General features: G+C 31.8%; 1 protein-coding gene across 1 annotated transcript in view; it reads right to left on the reverse strand.

Annotated features, from left to right (window-relative positions):
* The window catches only part of LOC106116705 (UDP-glucuronosyltransferase 1-7C-like), a 7,715-nt gene extending 2,887 nt beyond the window's left edge, over nt 1-4,828 (reverse strand). Inside the window, exons 1-4 of the mRNA XM_013310642.1 lie at nt 4,686-4,828; nt 1,959-2,114; nt 1,408-1,513; nt 159-354 (exon numbers count right to left, since the gene is read on the reverse strand). Coding sequence (XP_013166096.1) covers nt 159-354; nt 1,408-1,513; nt 1,959-2,114 — 458 coding nt within the window. The 5' untranslated portion in view covers nt 4,686-4,828. The remainder of the gene's footprint in view (nt 1-158; nt 355-1,407; nt 1,514-1,958; nt 2,115-4,685) is intronic.
* Nucleotides 4,829-24,118: the final 19,290 nt, after the last annotated feature.

Genomic DNA, 24,118 nt, shown 5'->3' on the forward strand with positions numbered 1-24,118 from the left:
ATATATATATATATATATATATATATATATATATATATATATATATATATATATATATATATATATATATATATATATATATATATATATATATATATATATATATATATATATATCTTTTGTTTTAAGTTTTAATATCATAATAAATAATTTTTTACCCAGCTATAACATCATTGAAGAACCACTCAATAACAACAGCATCGAAATGTTCCTTTGTATCACTCAATAGATCCACAACAAGCTTTTCTTCGAGCACTCTTCGATGAAGGTCGTATGTAAAGTATAAGAATAAAACGGAATCACCAATATTGCCTTTGCCGACCAAGTTCCTGAGTGCGAATGGATTATCTGAAGCTGAATAATTAAAAAATTAAGCACAGTTATACGACATTTTAAAAACGACAAACTAAGGAGTAACAAAACATCAACTAACTCATCAATTGACACGTCTAGGGGGGGGAGGTTTACATTGTTAATACATTTTTGAAAAACATCACGATATTTTCGAGGGGGAAATAGTTTAATAGTTTTAAAAATTAAAAAAAATGTTTACAATGAAAGTACATAACAGGGGATTTAAAGCTGACAAAGTACATGAATCAGTCTGATGTCACGTAGAGGCTCGGAAGTCCCCTTCCAGTTAACCACGTGTACATGACATACCGTAATAAGAATTTCTTCAAGTATATAAAATATATATATGTATATTTAAATTGATTCGTTCAAATAAATACGTAGACCAGATAATATTTTAAAGCGACCACGTTGCAATACTATAATAGCATTCTATTGATAATCATTAGTACTCGTGTTAATTCTTGATTGCGTATGATATCTGATAAAAACGTATCTATAAGCTAATTATCACAAACGATACAGTATAGCAGACATAGGGATTAATTGTTACATGTCTTGTAATGCAAAAATGAAATACTTTGAACCATTCATGCATTTAATATTAAAAACTTCTTTCAATCACAAAAATATTAAAGTGGATGGCTACAAAGGTAGAGGAAGACTAAAGAAAGTATGGATGGATTATGTGAAAGAGGATGTGTGTAAAAAGGGGGAGAATTTAGTAGACTGATGGCAGAATGTGTTTGTTCATTGATTCGTTTAATAACATTTATACTATATTATGGCAAATTAACTGATTGATTGATAGAGATGTATGGAGGAGTAGTACATACTGTGCCGACCCTCCGTAGGAATTGGGGCAGGTTGATGATGAATATTAAAAACTTCTAACAAATATTAAGATCGAGCATGATCATAAATCTAGGATAATCTAGACTAATATAATACATCCAGATAGACTGATTAGAAAAAAAAATCATTAGCAATTTCATGAGTGCAATAGCTTTCACAAAGAAAGAAAGTTAACACAATGATGAATCAATTACTTACTACTGTGTTTCATTTCTTCACGCAGCCTTTCCGCGATACTGCTAACGTCAACTTCCTTTAACCTCGGCTCTGGCTTACTTCGAGGATATGAAGTAACGTGAACCACCTGTAAATACATTTAATGTTTTGTTTATAAAAAAAAGAAAGATTCTTGGCTTAATTTCTAATCAGAAATCTTACTAATATTATAAATGCGAATGTTTTTGGATGGATGTTAGTTTAAGGATATCTCCAGAACGGCTCAACAGATCTGAATGGAATTTGACAAAGATATAGAACATAGTCTTGAAGAACACATAGTCTACTAATATTTTTTTAATTAAGTGCGCATGGAGTCGCGATCTACAACTATAAAATATAAAGAAGCAAGTAACGTGGAAAAGGAGTTTGAGATAAATCTACATATTTTAAAAATTATACCATCAACTTAAGAGGAATATCGAAAATAAATTGATGAATATACGGTTCCATTCTTATGACTATCACTTAACATCAATTGGGATCGTGATTAGCTCTAACTTAATTGTTATAAATTATTTAAAGAAATATACCTCATGTCCAGCTTCCAGTAAACGACTAACGACGCCTTGTCCTAAAATGCTGTGACTTTTTGAAAACATTGGAAAGAAGACCAATACCCGTAGACCTTCACTGTTGGCTATTAGTACCAACAGACTTATAAAAATGGTTAACCTATTGATTAACATCTGGAAAGAAGGAAATTATTATTAAATTAATTAATTATTAAGTTCACTAAGGGACATTTCTTAGTGTCAATTTTTCGTATTAGAACTACGCTAAGTGTGACTATTCAGCAGCTCTGTTTCCAGCAGAAACAATTTGCAATTTATCAATTTTGTGACACCAGATATAAGATGTTATATAATTAAAGTTCGATTGTATTTATTATACGTAACTGTTACATGTTTTAGCTTGTGTTGCCGTACCAAGTTTCCATCATAATCTGATCTATGGATTAGGAACAGACACAACAAAAAACAAAGAAGCATTGATTTATTTTTAAATAGATAAGTATGACCGGCGCATTCTAATGATATCACACTACTCATATCGTTGTACTCGGAACGTTATCGCGTACCATAGACATTTAAAAATATAAAGACAGGACATCATGAACTAAACTTTTTCGGTGGCTCTATCTCACAACGTGTTCCATCTCAGTTTTCGAGTTTGACAGACATGTCGTAGAACATTTGTAATAAGCTCCATCTATTGTTAAATCCTATATATAAAATTCTCGTCTCACAATTTTCGTTCCCATAAACGGCTTGAATTTTTGTGTCTCATGAAATTTTGTGAGCATATCGAGTCGGTCTGAGAATCGGCCAACATTTATTTTTAATCGAGTCGCGGACAGCTAGTAGTGTATTAAAAAAAAGAACATACAGACGAATTGATAACCTCAGCCTTTTTGAAGTCGACTAATAAAATAAACAATATAATAAAATACGTATTTTTTACACGTATTCAAACCACATATAGGAATGATTTATCGTTATAAATATACAAACCCACACATTTTTAAATTTTGTTTTATGACATCTATCGGCAAATTGACTAATTATTTTAACTGAAACGTATAATATTCACATGCGCTTCCAACTATACAACAACACATAGCACTGTTGATAAGATGAAAAACTTAGTTCAAGTAGTCCTTATGTCCTCTCTATAACTTCATAACACTTGAATATCTTTGTCACGTGCACACATAGCAGTGTTTTCCTTATGCGACAAACAGTGGCGTAATTACTCATGTACTACAACACAGAACTATGGAAGATTTAAATACTATAAACTTTTAGGACCACACTGACTGGCCAGTTACAATTATATTCTAATAATAAAAATCTATATTATTTTAGTATTTCTTCTATTTTCGATCTCCCTATTTTCATTCGTATTATTTAAGACGTTCCTCTGTCATCTTTAGTTCAGGCGATTCCTTTTACCTACTATTTAATACTATCTACTATTTACATATTATTTAAATCCCATTCGATTTTCGAAAAAGTTCATGCATCGAAAAAAAATTATAAGCCGTTGTAAATCATGTATTTGCAGACAGCTGTTAATTCCGTTGCGTCGCGACCGTATTTAACGAACGATGACATCACAAGATGAAGGTATAACTGAAGAGTTACTAGTTATACACATACAGGTAATAAACGAGTTTGTTGTTCTTCCCCGGCATGGATTCTTATGCAATAGTCACGTATATGCATCTCCATAATTTAGATAAAAATTATGCCGTAAAGCTGGCTAGGTTAAGGTCATGTTACTAAAATTAATCAATCATCTACTTTAAACATTACATCATACCAATCTACATAACATTTGAATATCAGAGATCAATATTGTGGTCAAGAACTGTAGGAGTACCAGCGTGGTTGATTAAGGCCTAATCACTCTTGATTAAGGGTAGGTTCCGAGCCCTTCAGTGGGGAAGTATAGCGAGCTGATGATGATGAATATTACATTATAATGTGTAATGTTTTGTCTGTAGTAAAACTTTATATTGACACATGTTTTTGTACGTGCATAGTATTTGCTTCGCAATACTTTTGATTGTGTTATCATAGATAACAGTGGATTCATATCCCGTTAATAATATGATAGTTTTAAATACACACGAATTGAAAAATTAATCCCTACTTACTAATATTATAAATGCGAATGATTATACGAATGGATGGATTGATGTTTGTTAGTATTTGGCACATATCTAGAACACAGTCTGGAAGAACATAGATTACTATTTTTTTTTTATTTCGCGCAGACGGAGTCGCGTTGTACAGGTACTGCTTTATATAATAGATACTAATAAAAATGATAGCACAGAAAAAAAATAGTTCAAAATTGCCAGAAGCAAACTAATTATTTGGCTATTAAAAATCATACTTATGTCACTAAAATAACAATTATAAACTACTAGTTTTAAGCCTATGTGATCTTCAGACTATGTTCTACATAAGTGCCAAATTTAATCAAAATCTGTTCAAAAACAAACATCCATCCCTCCATCTAAACTTTAGCATTTATAATATTAGTAAGACAAGAAGTAAGAACTTTTCCAATTATTATTTGAATTTTTTTTATTTTCATGAATGTCGTGGATACCTACCTAAAATTTAAAAATTATATTTCATTATTCATTTGTTTTTTAGACATTATTTATTAGTAAAACGTTGTCGGTAAGATTTTTAAATTAAAAAATAATATCAAAACTTAAGTATAGCACACTAAAAATAACTTACATTTCTAGCTTTTCTCTTTACATGAATCGTAATATTTTTCACTGCACTCCGCCGGCACGTGCACTTTACACCGATGTTTCTTACTGAATGTAAGCACGGAACATTGTTACGTTAAAATTAGTCACCATAATATTACAATGTTATTCCTATGTTAATAAATCTATGAATAGAAAATACTGAACATATTTTGTATCTCAAAGTGTAGTCACAATTATGATTAATTTAGAGGTTGTTTTAATAATGCGTTCTCCGTAACCTTGATCTCGCGTTAAAAAACGCTGTGTGTTTTATAAATAGACTAGCTGTCGCCCGCGTCTCCATCTGTGCGGGATTTAAAAAAAAACAGTAAGTAGTCCATGTACTCTTCCAGACTATGTTCTACATATATGCCAAATTTCAGCAGGATCCGTTCAGTCTTTACGGAGATACCTTCAAACAAATATACATCCATCCAAACATTCGCATTTATAATATTAGTATTATTAGCATGGCCGAGATAAAAAGTCCAATCATTCTATTTATACTTTAATGACTTGACAAGTTCCTTAATAAGTAAACAAGTCTAACTCAAGAGTATTTTAAACGACTTTTTGTATTAGTAATTGTAATAATATCCTGAAATTCATGTTTTTTTATAGATGTCTCTTAAATTATCTGCCGAGTTTGTATTTTAATTACGAAGTAAGTTGTTACTTTTTATAATTTTTAAATTCGACCATAGATTAAGAAGAGCTCCCTCTTGTGTTAATTAAAAAAAATGTACGGCGACATCTACTCGGGGATAAAACGCACTATCAAACAGCTATTTTCTTAACAAGACAAATATTGAGGATAGATGGCGCGAAATGTTCTTTTCAGTCATAATTCTAGTGGTATAGTAAAGATGGCTCTTACAATATTATACAACTTAAAGTGGGATTAAATTGAATAAAGACATAAAAAGATATATCGATTTTAATCATAATTCAAATTATGTATTTTACTGTAGTTATCGTTGCTGTACAAGCTAAATAAAATACGAAAGCTAATTTAAACGTCTTTAGAATTTCTTGTTGTAACCATTTCTATTCATAATAAATAAGTATGGCAGTTAAAATGAAACCTTCAAAAACTGTATCAGAACGTAACAATTTAATCAAAAAGGCAACAGGTGCGGATGGAATAAAGAATCTGCCAGTTATTGCCCTGTTATCTCGTTTACGCTATGATACTTTCAGAACAAGAAATTGCTTTCTGCTTGTGAAAACAGTTCCAGCGACTTTATGGCATTCGTCGACGTTACGCTGTTGAAGTGATTTTTTTTTTGTTTATTAAATAAGTTGTAAACGCGAGTGAAATGTGGAGTGATTGTGTAACACCTAATGGATAATATAGTTTTATACATCATCAAAATACAATGCTTTGTTTACTTTCAAGGTACATAAAAATGAAATCAATAAGAATGAATGAGTCTTACGCAAAAGTATAAAGTTAAAAAAGGGGGATGATTAAAAAAGTATTGGTGTGTTCAGCTTTAATTTTTTATTACAATTTTTTTTTATTTAATTTATTTTTATTACTTTAGTAGACTGACATTAACTTTCGAAAAGTCACGTGATTGTCGCGTATACATTTCTGTAGTTCGCTTTGGAATCGCTTCTAAGCAAATGCACTTTGTCTAGCCCCTGTCTTTCAATTTGATTCTAAAACAATAAAGCAAAAGAGCTTACAATATCAGCCAAACAACAATCATTTGAAATTGTTATTAAGATTGGAAAACAATAGAATGAAAAACAAATTTTAAAAGTTTGTAATAAAGTAGTTATTTCTTTGTCTGATATGCAGTGCAACTGCCATAAAACCTGTAGCTGCCGCTTAAAAGTTTTTTGATATGAATAAAGTTTAATAGACATCTGCTTCAGCGAAATTAAAGTTGTGTTTTTCTTACGTTCATTGTTATACTCAAATGATATTTTTTAAATTTGATAATCTCTTTCCACAATATTTTATATATATTTTTTTATTTATTCACAGGGGACCGAAGAGCTGGCAGCTAACCCGGTCAAAGAATTATTTTAGCTGTCCAAAGGGGGAACGCTGCCAGTATCTTCGGGACTTTGCCTTAAGGGACTCCTTTTAATAACATATTTTAGTAAATTATTCGTTTTTTAATATTTTATTTTATATCATAAGATTTAAGACTACATGTAATTATAGAAATAAGGATGTATAATAAATTTAATTTAAAGTATAAGTAAAATAAAGATTAATATTTATAGTAATTTTAAATAATTATTTAAATCAAAACTTAGGTCCCTTAAAAGAAATAAACTAAAGGAATGACGAAAAAGACAGTTATTTAATTTTTTTATTAATTTAAATTCAATATTAGCTTTTGTTCGAAACTAAAAATAATATCTTTCAGACTATCCTCAACATTTATGCCAAATTTTACTGACTTCCACGAAGCCGTTCTAGAGATACCTTCTAACAAACAACCATCCATCCATCTGTTCATCGAAACATTCTAATTTATAATACTAGTAAGCTTCTACCAAAAAAATCTGATACCAAAATTTTGTACATTTTGTGAACGTTCGATATTGGATACAATAAAATCAATGTCGGATTTCATTTGAATATTTTAATATGTATTAGAAAGCGTAACAGTGTTATTCAAATTCGTACAACTTCGTCTAAGCAAATAACTAAAGTTATGTATAGCTTAACTTATATTTTGAAACAGTAGATGAACAATATTGGAACTAAACACAAAAAACTTAAGAGCGTCGGTGGCTCAGAGGTCAAGCACTTGACTTGCAATCTGCAGGTCCTGGATTCGCATCCCGCCATGTATCAATGTGTTTTCCGATATACATATGTATTATTACCCGACGTTCTTACGGTGAAAAAAAAAACATCGTGATGCAACCTGCACATACTTGAGAAGAAATTCAAAGATATGTGTGAAGTCCACCAACCCGCATTTGGCCAGCGTGGTAGACTATGGCCTAATCACCCTTAACTTAGGGTAGGCTTCGAGCCCTTCGGTGGGGACGTATAGCTGAAGATGATGATGACAAAAAACTTAAATAGGGAAACATTTACTTGGCAGACAGATTCGATTGCGAAGATCATGCAAAATTAGTATTTATAAATTCCAGCAAGGCGGTGGCATGCAAAATTGCTGGAATGATGCCAATGAAGCGAATATGATCTGTAAATTTATTAGTAAAGTTTTTATATTAATGGTACTCGAAAACTTCCTCGTTGAAAATAGGACTCTTAAGTGTTGAATCAATAGTAAGATTCACTAACGGATTATTTAGTAGAAAAGCTGTACAATCAACATAAGAAGCTTATAAATAACAAGTAAATATTTATCTCTTATTATTACTTTAAGGTGGCTCAGAAGTTAAGCACTTGACAAGCAATTTACAAGTCTTGGATTTGAGTCCCGCCATCTAACAAATATGCTTTTCGATTTGAGATATAGATATGTAAATTTATCCGACGTTCCTACGGTGAAGGAAAACATCGTGATGTAACCTGCACATATCTGAGAAGATTCAAAGATATGTGTTAAGACCCGCATTGGTTCAGCGTGGTTGGCTATGGTCTCGTCACCATCTAAGCGTAGCTTTCGTGCTCCTCTGTAAGGTCGTGTAGCTGGTGATTATTACTATGAGAGTTGAATTATAAACATACTTACCATGGATAAAACTATACGAGTAATGATATATGGTTTTTGATGTTAGTCTCAACTGATAAGTATGGAAAGAGACACTTTTAGTAAAAGCTAAAAGTCGCTGAAGTGAACCTGAGTCGTAAATTTATCGTTTTTGCAGTTTTCACAGAATAAATCGTATGTCGGCCACACTATCCGCTGGCCTGAATTTTAAAATTGAGGTGCGCAACTTCCCTCGACAAAAACATTAAAACGTTTGGAGTATAGTCAAAGAAATAAATCACCTACCCATTCTGCGAACTGAATAAGAGTAATCTAGCACGCATGTATATTATGAACTATGAAGGTCGAATGACATTTAACCGAAGTGGGTATAAATGTCCTCGACTGTGCAAAGATAGGCAATTCAAATTCTTTAAGTAAATAACACTAGACTAACTATAAATAAAATTTTAAAAAAAGGTTACGGAACAGTCCATGGATAATTGAGTTTGAAAACAAATGGTGTTTGGCACGGCGATAATTGAAGGAAAACTAAAATTAGTTCGCGTTCAATTTAACTTGAATTTACCTTTTTTAATACAATCAAAATGTATAGTTGTTTAAGTGTACTCATTTAAAAATCACCTTTGAATGAAACTTATATTAAATATCTGTAAAGCTTGTTGAGTTTACATAAAATGGAATAAAAACATCTGTTCGAAGTCTTAAAATAAAGGCAAATTGTCACTGATAAATATCTCCACGTAGTCAGTCGATTCCTTGATGATACAGAAACGATCCTTTTTACTATGATTTTTTTAGTCACAATTTTTTTTACATAATTTAGTAAATTTGTCTACTTCTTACTAATATTATTATATAAATGTCGAATGTTTGTGAATGAATTGATGGATAGATTTTTTTTTCCTGAAATCGCTGAAATAGCGAAGTGACCGTTGCCCATAGACAAACGCAATTGCATATGCGTTCCCTAACTTTAATCGACGGAAGAGAGGATGCACAGAAAAAAAAGTTTGCTTGAAGGTATCTCCAAAACGGCTCAATAGATCTCAGTGAAATTTGGCACAGATGTAGATCATAGTCTAGAAGAACACATAGGTTTTTAAGTTTTTTTTTATGCCGCGCGGATGGTGTCACGGGCGATAGCTAGTTTCTTATAAATTGAAGCGACACTCCTTGCAACATAATATCTTTGTACTCTCGTTATCCTAATCTGAATCTAGGCAGTTTATTTATACAGCATTATAAAATATTTAATTTCCCCTGGGATTTAATATTGTCTAACACTGTTAAATATTCCCACAAACAACGATATTTACTTCTATAATTGCGTCCGCGGCTTGTTCTCTCTTGACACGGAGATTATAATACAAAAAGAAATAACGAAAGAAAGTATTGCTTGTGTAGGAAGAACCCACATTATACTAATTACAGTGAAATGTCAAAAGACATTGCTCTTATTGTGACAGTTTCCTTTTCAATATTTGATCCTAATAGGGAACAGAATTTAATTTTTTAACTCAAAACATGCCTGATATTCTTGCGATACGAAACTTATCTTACTAATATAATATAGTAAATGCGAATGTTTGGATGTTTTGTTGGATGGATGAATGTTTTTTTAGAAGATCTCTCTGGAACGGCTCGAATCATGACGAAATTTGGCACACATGTAGAATACTGTCTAGAAGAAAACATAGACTACCAAGTTATTTTTATTTTCGCGCGTAAGGAGTCGCGTGCGACAGCTAGTTACATATTAGTACATAGTCCTACGTTGTGGCAACGTTCAAACAAATATTAAGAAACCTAATAGTCAGGTCTATTAGACTAACAATAAATATACTGAACTGAACAAATTGCAGCTGAAAAGTTTTGACGTGGCCCGACTGTATAATTAGTTTTGGCGTGTTTAGAAGTTCATAAACTTCCTTGGCACGTTGCTGGCACTCGCGGAAACGTAATGCGATCTTCATTTAATTCTTAAAGTTTACATGCACTTCTAGAAGCCGACAACGAAACTGATGGTTTTAACTGTCATAGTTATTCTTTAAAATCATATTGGTGGGACAACAAAGTGTTAATCATAACGTTGAAACAATCATTACACATAGATAATGCTTAAAAAAATATTGCAAATGGCGACTAAACTGCTACACATTTTCAGTTATAATAGCACAGTTTTATCTGATTAATCGATCTATTTGAACTGTCAGTTAAACTGTACAGTACTCAGTTACGCTTAGATACATTTAGTTGTAACTGTACAGTTACAACTGCACAGTTAAAACTATGTATATGGGACTTAATTCATGAAACTGAACGATTTAATTGCCTAATAAATAATACGAAACTGATTATAAATACTAATGTACCGGTTATAATATTAGTATGAAAATTAATTATACTCTATCATGTTATCTCTAAAATATCTGTAGCATTTTTTGTATGGATGTTTTGGCAATCAAAAGTTTTTTTTTTATAAGAGAAGGGGTCAAACGAGCGGCGGGAACACCGAGGTGATCAACGACACCCATGGACATCTCCAACACCAGAGGAACTGCAGATGCGTTGCCGGCCTTTAAGGAAATGGTATGCTCGCTTCTTGAAGGTCCCTAAGTCGTATTGCTTTGGATAATTCCACTAAACGAACTTAAAAACACTTATCGTTTAAAAATGGCCTTTGTTTTTTCTTCTTTTAGATTCAATGTTGTTCCGTAATTATTTAAGACTAATTTAAAAGCTTAACTTTTTAAATATGTTAACGCTCAGAATTTCAAAAATGTTATCGCAGTTCAGACTAGCATACCTCGTAACAAAACATTTTTATATACTCGCTACGAAATAAAAACTATTATTGGGCGTTATTTATTTAGCGTATACATTTTAAAACTTTACGGAACTTGCATGACAAAGCCATTTTATCGTTGATTTTTTTGGAAAAAATATGTTTACGTAAAATAACGTTTAAACATGATACTGTCGTTTTATCAATTGGAAAGGAAAATTACTTTTCATAACATTCATGTTACTTATAATCCAACTTATCTTAAACAATCTGTATTTTAACTTTTTTTATAACAGAAGGGGGCAAACGAGTAGCAGGAACACCGAGGTGTTCACGACGCCCATGGACATCAGCAATACCAGAGGAACCGCAGATGCATTGCCGGCCTTTGAGATGGTGATACGCTCGCTTCTTGAAGGACCCTAAGTCGTAGCTTGTCATAATCTTCCTATAAAACTTTCTATGTCTATGTACATACTTTATTAACATAATAAGCGTGATTGCAACGCCTCGTTCACCGAACCAGAGGGTTTGGTGTATGAGGCGTTTCTCCAGAGGATCATAGTTCTCGTAGTAATTCCTTATTCAAAATTATACATCCAAACACATGGCAACACTCAACCGCGCAACTGCTGTCATTGTTTAAAATATAATACTGTCAAGATGACATTGTTACTTGACATATTTTTCGACTGATATAAAATCCTAGTGGAACTATTATATATGGATTTAAAAAAAAAACGCGGAGTACATTATTTTCTTTTAAATTATTTTTATATCAAATTGTAAATCGCAAAAGAAGTTTATTTATAGATATTTCTCTTGGAGAACTGTCAATAAGTCATTTCCGTTCCCGCCTTATCGTATTAGACCTTTCATGAATAGGTACATGACACACTAGCAGGGATCTATAGGAACAATTTTTCGTAGCAAGTTATATTTTTGTCAAATTTTTAAGCATTTTTCAAATTATTAATAGCATACTTTGTTTGATGCATTTGTCATCTTTAGTAAAAGCGAGTGTTTGGATGGATAGACGGATGTTTGTTTGATGGTATCTCCAGAACGGCTAAACGCATCTCGTTGAAATTTGGCATACGTATAGAACATAGTCTGGAAGAACACATAGGCTACTTATTATGTTTAGTTTTCAATCTACGCGGACGCATTCGCGGGCAACAGCGAGAATGTCAACATATGGAAAAAGTATTTTTTATACGTAGGTGTATGACTGTAGAAAAAGTGAGACGAGTGTGTCAGGACTGCGATAAATAGGGATTCGTGATCTCTGCCTACCCCTTTAGGTGACGGGCTTGATTATGTTGTTTATTTTTGTTGTCAATGCGTGTTGAAAATAGGCGCACCTTTAACACTTCAAATTCTACAATATTAATTGCCATCATAAATACTGGGCGACGCAACATTTACGGTGCGGCATGCGACCCCGTTGACAGATTGGCCATATCCAATCCCTATCGGAAATATCAATATGCTCGTAAATTCTGCATAATATGCCATATTGCAGCTGGTATGTTTAGATTGATTAGTTCTGTGAACGTGTTTATTGAGGAATAGTTCGTGCTAGACGTCACTCGGGAAATCTCCATATTGTACGCTAATAACTTTGATAATAATATTAATTATTTTAAAGTTATGAGTAAATCTTACGTATGGTTATTTTGTTTTGTTGATAGATGGCGGTGTACTTAATCTAAAAAAAACTAAATTTAAACTATAACTTAATATACGTTATAAAGTATGGCCATCAGTGCTTGATAACTGGCCATACTAAATTATTCAAACTTTCGTGAGACATTATAATAAACAGATATTAAAAACGGCTAAACGTATATTCGTCTGGTGGCGGCACCGACTATTTTCGAGCCCATCGGGGGCCCTTCATCAGGGTGAGTAGGACTAGTATTATTTCGCGGACCCGGCCCGTCGCTCACTTCGACGTGAACTGGCCACACATTTATTTAAAAGTGGCGTAAAAAAACGTTTAAAAGATTGAAAACTGCCATCCTTCTATCACATACCCATACGTATACTGTAGGTTTGTGGTCAAGCACTGGTTTATTAAAGAAAATAAAGTCATCAAAACTAAAATAGCAAATTTTTCTTTATAACTTTTATGAAACATTCCAAAACTTTGCAAAAACAAACAGATACGTAGTTCAACTCAAACCGATATCTAGCGTAGTGTTTGCAATTCCGAACAATGTCAATTAAACGCGGTATAAGTTTTATGTCTGTTTTAATTTTACTCTACACAGAACACACGGACGGAGATATTTTGTATTGGTTTTAGTTTCATAATTTGTTTTGTTACTTATACGAATAGTAGCAAACAATTTTACAACAGACATTCTATATTAGTTATCGCCTGCGACTCCGTCCGGGTATAAATACATAGTAAAATTTCAGAAAAATCGGTCAATCCGTTTCGGAGGAATATGATATGTAACAAAGTTTGTTACACGAGAATTTTATATATTTTCTTAGTTGCGGATGATAATAGTAAAGTAAAAATAACGTATTATAAAACTTAGTAAGCCCTTAGCGTTAAGAAACATTAAACAACAAACGAACGAATACTTTAACTATATATAAATAAAGTGTAAAATTGAATGAAAAATATATCTTTCATGACGTAAATACGTATTATATTTCATAGAATGTCAGTGTCAGAGAAATAGGAAATAGAATAAGGCAGCTAACTGGTCGTAGATAAACTTTCTCAGGCACTGAGTTAAGCTACCTAAGTTGTAAATTGAATTTATAATAGTTATTCTGACCGCGGATATGGTTATGTACTTATTCCTATTTACATTGTTGGTTCTAGTAAAACTTATGCACTTAAATACACATAATGGTGAATTATAAACGTAGAGAAAGACAAAAGATAGTATGAATAGATGGTGTTTTCTTATTATAAGGTGAAAATCGACCAACTGGCCATCTGAATTCAAAAATGGCGATCAAACGCTGCCCATTACCTTCCACATTTGCGTTACTTTCTTTAAATCGACGTTAGAAGAGACGCGCAGAAAGAGAATATTTACCCTTAATATGGGTCCTATCCTCCATCAAATCCACTTCCCTATCCCATCCTTGCCTTATAAGCAAAAGGTGGGAAGGGCAAGAGGAAGAATTAGGCTTCCGGAACGCAAACTAATCAGACGAAACGCCGAATATTCTCTCTATTATCTCTTTCGCGCATATTCTTCATGATAGAGGATGATCCTAAACGAAAGAAGGAATTGGATTCAGATTTGACGGCTGATTCATATAAGATTAGACATATTGTGTCTACCATCTATGAGGAAAAGAACAGAAAGATAAAAAAATATTTTTGGAACACTATCATGTAACTATCTTTGATGTACCAGTAATCCAATTATGATAAAAAACATTGATATTTAAGATTGTCAGCCCAAAAATCAAATATGAACCGGACACTCGTATCGCACAACAAGGATTCGATAACCATACAAATATTTTACGATCTTGTGAACAACGTCTGTTATAATAATCGTAAAAATGTGTGCGTGACCGAATATACATCATTTTAACAATATTATACGATTTATACAAAGGTATTAAATTTTTGCGAAATAACATCTGAATTATAGAAAAAAAAGGGTCTTGACAGACGGACGGACGGGCAACAAAGTGATCCTATAAGGGTTCATCAATCCTTTATAGTGTGTCTATTTAAACTAGATTAGTTTGACAAGTGACGCCCATGAAGTATCGAAATAATTTTGTATGAGGATTAATGTCGTACTTGTTAAACGGTTGTCATAGTGTCGAACAGTACACGCATTACAACTATGAACTTTCGAGAATCATTCTAGTTATAATATTAATCGAACAAAAAATACTATAATATAACTCAGGTATTTTGTTATTTATTGTATTTATTACAGATATTCATCTATGTCTCGCGCTATTAACTAAAAAGAAACAGTTCTTTTTGGTTATCAAGATCTAAATTTTTGGTTTTATTTTTTTACGTAGATTTAAGGAATAAATTTGGCATAAAAAGAAAAAATCATTTATCTTGTAAATCAAAAACGAATAATCACGAAATTTTCGATTGCATGTTCTATGAGAACAACCATCGAATATCGAATATTTCCATGATCGATTTTAATCAACCAATCTCTAGTGAATTGTCAAACTAATATATCTTAAATAGACACACTATAATAGTATTGTTTTATTTTACAAAAAACTATACTGTACAAAATACAAAACAATTTTGTAAAAAAAAATTAACATAGTTTAAGAAGATTATGATATTTAATAAATATTTATAAGTAAAGTAAGATTCTATAATACTGCCTTAAATTGCAAGTGAGAAAACCGCGAACGTTTGTTGCAATAATTTACGACTTTAATTTGCTCTATGCAAAATGGACTACTGGTTTTACCTATCGCTATATTTTTACTGTTATTAGCTATTTTTATCAAACTTATGCATAAATATTTAAGTAAATTAAAAAGTTTTACTATAGAAATATTTTAATAAAGAAAAAGGTTTTTTTTTTTGTATTTAATATACTTATCTATTAAATATAAATATATAGAAGAAAGTCGTGTTAGTTACACTATTTATAACTCAAGAACGGCTTTACTGATGTGGCTGAAAATTGGTGAGGAGGTAGCTTAGAGCCAGGAGACGGACATACGATACTATTTATTCATTTTTTCGAATTTATTCCTTAAAGAGCTGCTTTTTATTTAACGTACTAATATTATAAATGCGAATGTTTAGATGGATGTGATGTGGATGGATGGATGGGTGTTTGAAGATATCTCTAGAACTGTTGAAAGGAACTCGATTAAACTTGGCATACGTATAGAACATAGTCTGAAATAACACATAGGCTACACTAATTAAGTTTATTTATATATCCACAGGACGGAATCGCGGGCGACAGCTAGTTTATTATATAAACACGCTAATATAATGTAGTCGCAAATTTGACTTGGCGTTGACTGTGCAAAAAAATTTGATTGACTTTTTGTTTGAATTCTTCGAATTTTTATATTTAAATATAAGAATTTCTTTTGAATCAATACACCGCTGTTACAAGGTCATTTGAACTTTACCTTTTTGTAGAAATGTTTAAAAAAATAACCCATTTTATTTAAGCAAATTGTATATTTGATTCACGTACCTCTGTTAGGGTATTTTCTATTAATTTAAAATTTCAAATTCAAAAATAATTTTACACTCGTTCTTTTTTTAAATTCGTTCAAAATTAAACATATTTATTCACTAAAACATACATTATAAAAACATAAGATAAAGCTCAAAACGATTAACTAGTAGCAATAAATTTAATCAAATTAACTTACATGTTTGGAAAAGAGCCAAAACCATTTGGGTATTAGAAGCAGGCAGCTTGCCATATTTGCAATATTTAAGTATCATTGTTGTGGAAATTGCATTGCGAACTATTTATATCATAACGAAACGTTCTTATATTCTAAAAAATATTTACAAATTCGCGGTACCTATGCCTGTAGAGTATGCATGTATAACTACAGGATGTTTATATTTCCATTTTCACTTTAAAAATAGATTTTACGTATTCTTGCTATATTAAAATTTAATCAAATTATTCATATAGTAACGGTCATACAAACATAATTAGTGTGCCTAGCCTATGTGTTCTTCCAGGCTATGTTCTATATGTATGCCAAATTTCAACGAAATCCGTTCAGCGGTTCTGAAGATACCTTTAAACAAACATCTTAGCGTTCGAATTAATAATATTAGTTGGGTTAGTTTTATTGGTCGCATTAAAATCAATTACAAAAAAATAGAAAATATATAGGTGATAAAATACGGCTTTACAGTTAAGCGATATATGCTGTTCGCTTCTACATAATATTTTATGTTGCTGCATATGCCAGATGCAAACGACTGCGTTCATTACAACTATTTCGACAAAACCAATTATTCGACGGTCGTTCGATACTAACTGGATTACGCCAATTAATTTGTTTTTCGGTTACTTCAATGGGAAATCGCTCCGAATTTATGCATCGTATCGAAAGTAACATCAGCTAGGTTTCGATGAACAGCATTTGTTTTAAAAAAAGGCAACAAAGAAATCTGACCATCTGAGAGAGGCACTACTATCGTGCTTAAAGTAACCAACAAATATGTTAAAACTACATATGCATAGAAAATGAGCTTCAGTACAAGGATCTGGTGACACTATAGACATTTCCAGGGGGGCGCTAGTGAGCTATCACAATTTAATTTGACATATGTCTACCGGGTCAAATGACTTTTTCGGTTTGTATTCCTACAAATGTTATATTATTTACAATTTTTTATCTCTAGATATGTCACTTGTACACACTCAGTGTACAGTCAGCTACAAAAATATGCACTTACAAAACTTAAGAAACGTATATAAGTCTTCGGTTTCAAATATGCGTGTGCACTAAATTCATTCATTAATATGTAATCATAGTCGGAAGTAAACTGACGGCTGCTTGTATACATATTTTGCTTGTATATTTAGTTTTGTAAATGTGCATGTACTAATGCAGCTGACTGTACTAATTCCAATTAGCATAGACAAATAAACATCAATACAGGCCGGGCGTTATTAGTGTAACATCAAATAATTTAGCTTTCCAACAATTCTTAACTTATATTGTTGATTCGAATAAGATGACGATTAACGGGAAAATTAACAATAACAGTTGAGCCTACTGTTGAAACAATATTATCGCTCTTCAGAAGTTTGTTCAACTGTCTGCTAACATAATAAAAGGAAGGTTATGCTAAAGTTCACGCTCGCTGCCTCGAATGTTAGTTTAGGCAAGTATTTGCATTTAGCCGATGTATGGAGTTCTTGAATACGTTGCTCAATTCTGTGTGATTTATATCAATTTGAATTTGAGTTTTTAATCAAAAAGAGCATTATATGTGTTTGTTCTTCCCGTGACTATATCATATCAATTAGGAGAGTATACAAGAAAAGAATTAAACAAAACGTGCTTTTATTTCCTTGTAGAATTATTTAGAAAAATATAAAAATAAATTGAACTTTCCCCCTGTAGCTCTTTCTGAAATTAACACACTTCACACACTCGTACATTATTCCGGCCTTAAATATACCTCTATTTCATAATTAAATCTAGATCCGTATAATCGTTATAGGCTACTTCCTAGAATACATCGATCAAAGCCTTGCATTTATAAGTCCACGACAATGAAAAAATAATAATTACTAGCCTATGTGTTTTGTCTGTCTAGTGACTATGTTCTACATATATGCTAAATTTCAGCGTGATCCATTTAGATGTTCCGGAGATACGCAATAAACTTTCATCCATCCATGTGAACTTTCGCGTTTATAATATTGGTACTTTTAGACATTATTAATTAAAATCCTTTGAAACGAATGACGTGTTCTCGTTACAAAGTCCAATGTCAGAATGAATATTGAAACGTCGATATTTTAGTAAGGCTCGTGTTGCGGCAATACACTGGTACATTTTCGGATTTTCTTCCTAACAGTACAAAGTAAAATTATAATAAGGAAAAAGTGTTTATAACATAGTATAAGGTTATAATTAATACGAGAAAGAAATAAGGTCCATCGTAATACCTTTTTTAGATTAACAGTGAGCAAATTCCCCCAAAGCTCATTAAACGCTTCGATAGTCAAACGACAAATGTGATGAAAATAATCCAATGGAAACAAGCTTATCTGGATATACAGCTGTGATTAAATCAGGACTTACTTTAAGGCACTTAGTATCAAAATGTGTTGTTCAATTCGTACCCCAGTATAACTGTAGTTTATTTTAACAGCAGTCTTCAAAGGTGAAATTTGGTTAGTGTTAAAATGTAGCGACTTTGAAATGCTCTTTGTAAGAGGCTTAAAACCAAAGAAGAAAAGCAAATGTATTGTCTATATAAAAATAGGTTTTCACGTTGAATAATTAACACGCTTAGTTTCACTAATTCGTATCTAAATTCATAATGGAATTGTAAGTGTTAATGTTCAAACTTGTGTAAGGAAGAAAATCGGACACTGTACCGGTGTAATAGCGCAACACTAGCCTTACTAAAATGTCGACGTTTATGTCCTCACACTAATAATTGTCACACTTGAATTGGTAATAAAGCACGCCATTCGCGCCAAAGGATGCTAATTAATAATGTCTAAAACTTACAAATAGATGTCGCCATATAAAAAAAAACTTTATAGCAATTGTTATGTTTTTGTTGCATAAAAATTTGTATTATCTTTCATAACTCCAATAAATTAGTAGATACACTTTTGAACTTAAAACCACAGAATTACGTAAGACATTATAAATACATCGTTCGCTTAATTTATGCCAAATCTTCTGTCGTAGTTTACTCGGCTAATTACTAGCATAAATACGTATTTATCTAAAACCAAAATTAGTAACTACAGTGAAGTTGATTAAACACGCGCGACTAAATTTAGTGGTCACTGAAAAGCTCTCGTTTTATTTGCAAATTATCAGTCGAATGGTTGATGGTATAATGAAAAACGGTTTTATGTAAGGCAGCTTTTGCCCACCATTACATTCGCGTGTAATTTAAAAAATAATAGAATATGTGTTCTTCCAGATTATGTTCTATATCTACGAAATTTGACGGAGATCGCCGTTCTAGAGACATACAGATTATGTGCCTTCTAAGGAACATCTTTGCATCTAATCTTGAAAAATCTAACATGGAATAATTTGGATGAGATTTCTAAAATATAAATAGAATATAACTCCAAAATGAACATATGTAATTTAAATGTTTTGTTACGTACATATATATATTTACTAGCTGTTGCCCACGACATAAAAATATTACAATATTAGTAGCCTATGTGCTCTTTCAGAGTTTGTTTTACATGTGTGCCAAATTTCATCTAAATTCGTTGTGCCGTTTCGCAGATATCTTTAAACAAACATCCATCCATCCATCTAAAGAAGAAGTAAGATTGAAGAGAACGATATACTATGACGATAGATTTTATACAAGTATTTTTCAGTGAAAACCCTTTAAAATATATAATGTTATACATTGTTTACACTTATATAAAATGTTAAGGAATCTCGCCGCTTATTATAGGCCAATTTAATTTTAAAACCGTCATAATTTCGCGTCTTCATTACATCGCTGGGGTATAAGATTGTTCGCTAATGGTTTTATCTCGTTTAATTTTTAAGTATCAAGAACACTGAATCCCCTTTGTAAAAGTAATGGTCGAGTAAAGCTAAACAGTGTTACGGAAGTTTTCAAAGTAGTATAAAAGAGAAAAAAAAGTATCGTAAGATATTTTGTAAGGATATTATATTTATATTATCTTGTATTTATAAATCTTTTTGGATTTCATAATTAAAAGACATAAAAAGGTTTCCTCTTAAGAATTCTTCTTTATAAATATTATGTTTACACTTAAAGTGTTTCTTATATTTTATATTACAATCTTCAATTATATATTTAGGTTTACATTATAAAACACCATTTACCATTCAAACGAAATTATATAAAAAAGTCTTTGTGAGGATTTTCGTCACCAACAACTCAATTCCATTATTTGCGAAAAAGGTTTCCCAAAACGTTAACGAATCTGATTCAAAGGTTGCTATGTTTCTCAACGTTGCTAGGCCTTTGTTAACGCCTTTTTAAATTGTACCTCTCTGATATTATTATTCTGTACCCAATGGAGAACAATAATATAGCTGTCAATAAATTGCAAATATTTAACATACAGTCAGCAGCAAAAGGATAGTCGCAGGCAAGAAATCCAGATATATAGGAACTCCTACAGTGATCAATTATATAAGTACTCTGCTATCAGGATATCATTTCTGCTACTTTATTTTTGCAGCTGACTGTACCACATTATTGAAAATTGTTTAAAGTGTGTAACCAGCTTTAACAATAATTAAACAAACTAAAGGTACGGTTACACTACGACAATATACATGAACAATCAGTGTACTACGAATGTATCTGTGTGAACACAAGTATCTGATTGCAAAAATAGTGAAATGTTGAAATGTGTAATTGTGTAATTCGTACAGTGTACACAATACAGACATTGCTATCGGACATTTATGTCGTAGTGTAATCGAATATTCTACTACGATATATATAAATCAGAGAGACTATGACAAAAAATTGCGACATTGATTTGTACTGTTTACAATTGTACGGATGAACCAAGAGACACTCATCTTTACACAGAGACATTTCGATGTATATTACGTGTACAGTGTAAAAATGTCTTATTTAATTAAAATGTCTTGCATTAAGATGATGATGCCGAATTAATAGACACAGTTTTAATGTTTATATTACTTACTAGTTGTGAAGTTATCAAAATGTCAGTTACCAATTCTACTTTTTAATTTTCCCTCAGACGTATCCATTAGCACAATGGTACGTTTATTAAGGAAACACGATACCTTAAAAGCATTTTTCTGTCTTAATGGGTTTTACATTTTTATTTTGTTAAAAGTAACAAGGGTTACGAACTCTTAAATCTGATGAAAATACTTTAAAACGTCTTAGAAATAAATGATGAACCATTTATCTGGCTCAAGAGACAGGGTCTAATATTTTTTTTAAAGATTTTAGTCAACAAACAGGATAAAAGGATAGGAAGGGGAAGTGGATTTGACAGAGAAGCATAGGTAGGGCCAATATCCTCTTTCTGTGCGTTCCCACATAAAGGTCGGCCCATTTGATGGATCAGAGGGAATATTTCACTTCGCTATTTCAGCGAATTCAGGTGTCTGTTTGCTTGTTTGCCACCTAATGATGAAAAGCATGATTAACGATGTGATTTTGTTTTTAATGAAGTTGGTAGTACAAAGTCGCTAGCGTTATTAACGGGCTGCAAATAAGTACGTCACTCACAGAGTTAACATTTATCTTGAGAGGGAAGTAAACTGATCACAAAGAAGTGCACTCTGAACGTAGACAGGGTCATTTCCTGTGACGACGTACAACAGACATGAATTAAAGTTGTTATTAAGCCTTCAAGCTTCTAGAAATAGGAAAATATAAAAATATAAGCGTAGTTTTAAATGCCACTGTTATTGTTCTTAAAGGCTTCGCACGGTTTGACATTTGTTTTAAATAGCGTTAATTAACTAAAATTATAAATGCGAATGTTAAGATGGATGGAAGTTTGTTTTAAGATATCTCCAGAACGGCTGAACGGATTTTGTAGGAATTTGGCACACACATAGAATACAGTCTAGAAGAACACATAGGCTACTAATTATGTGTTTTTATATCGCACATACGAAGTCGCGGCTGCCATACAGAAGACAGGCGTCAAGTGGAAGCAATCCTGCGTTTCGTTTAATGAGTGTGCGTCCCGGAGGCCCAATTTAGTCCTCTTTCCCTTCCCGCCCTTTTTTCTTATGAGGAAGGGTTGGGAAGTGGTAGTGGACTTCCCGGATGAGAGGATGCATGGAAAGAGAAAATATTTTCTTTCTGTGCATCCTCTCCTCCATAGATTTGAGGTAGGCAACGCATATGCAATTGCGTATGTCTATGAGCAACGGTCACTTCGCTATTTCAGCGATTTCAGGTGGCCGCTCGCTCGTTTGCCACATTATGATATAAAAAAAAATATTTATTATCATCAAGAAATTATTTAATGATTATTTCTATTACAAAAAGTATAATTTAATAAATGAAAAATATTAATTTTAGGCCTTATAATTTATAGCGCAATATGTTATTCATAATTTATCCATTTTTAAAGTCAAATTGAAAACAGATGGAATAATATTGCTAGTCATATTTTACACAAAATGAAATTAAGGTCATAAATAATCAGGCAAATGGTACGCTTTGTAATAAACACGGATTATTGAATCTTGTAACTCTGTATACGTAATTTTTGATATTACCAAGCCGATCAGATTTTTTGTATAATACTTTTAATTTAGTCCTTTTTTTCAAGGCTTATGGGCTATGTTCACCTTTCTTTGGGTTTGGATTTACATCAAACTGCCAGCTATATTATCGTATTTGTTATTATTATAAAAAATCTAAAATATTTATTATCTTTAAATATGATAAGGGAAATGTTTGCCACAATAAAATCTTAAATTTTTACTACATAGCTGTCGCCCGTGACTACGTTCGCCTGGAAATAAAAAAAAAAACTTAATAAGTAGTCTATGTGTTCTTCCAGACTATGTTTTATATCCAAATTTCATCGAGAACCATGCAGCTGTTTAGGAGATATACCTTCAAACAAACATCCATCTGTAAATCTAAATTAGTAAGATTACAAGGTAGCAAAAGAGCACGTGGTTACAGCGATTCGCCAAAATAGCGAAGTGACTCCTACCCATAGATATCCGCATTTCCAGATCCTTTGTCTATATTGTTTTCATCTTTCATATAATGCATACATATTATTATTTAGATAAAATATTTAAAATTTGCTTAAGTAAAGCCGCGTAAATTACCAGTCTACCAGACTAATTAGTGAGTACATAGACTCGAACTATTAAATTAAATAAAAGCTATTGGATGGCCAACTTAACTGCGTCCATATTCATTTAAGGCCATTACAAAACCCGCCTTATCCTAGTTGGAAGCCACTAGTTTAAAACCACTAACATAGTATCAACAAATTGCTGGACATTTTCTTTGTAGATTACAAAGAACAAATCTGTTGAATATAGTTTTAAATAATCAGAATATCTATGTTATACTTTCATTGACGTGTGAAATATGAACCTATGAATCCTATAACTACATAAGCATAAAGATCTTGCCTGATAGAAACTCATAAACACAGCTTTACCAAGTTATTAAAAACGTTAGTGTTTTTTTAGTTTCTAGACGTTATTGTGCAAGTAAACGAATTAAAATAGATGGGAGATTAAATATTTTTTATTTCATAAATATTAAATAAGTGTACTTAA

Source organism: Papilio xuthus, unplaced genomic scaffold, assembly GCF_000836235.2.
Source record: "Papilio xuthus unplaced genomic scaffold, Pxut_1.1 DF827714.1, whole genome shotgun sequence".
Taxonomy (NCBI): Eukaryota; Metazoa; Arthropoda; class Insecta; order Lepidoptera; family Papilionidae; genus Papilio; species Papilio xuthus.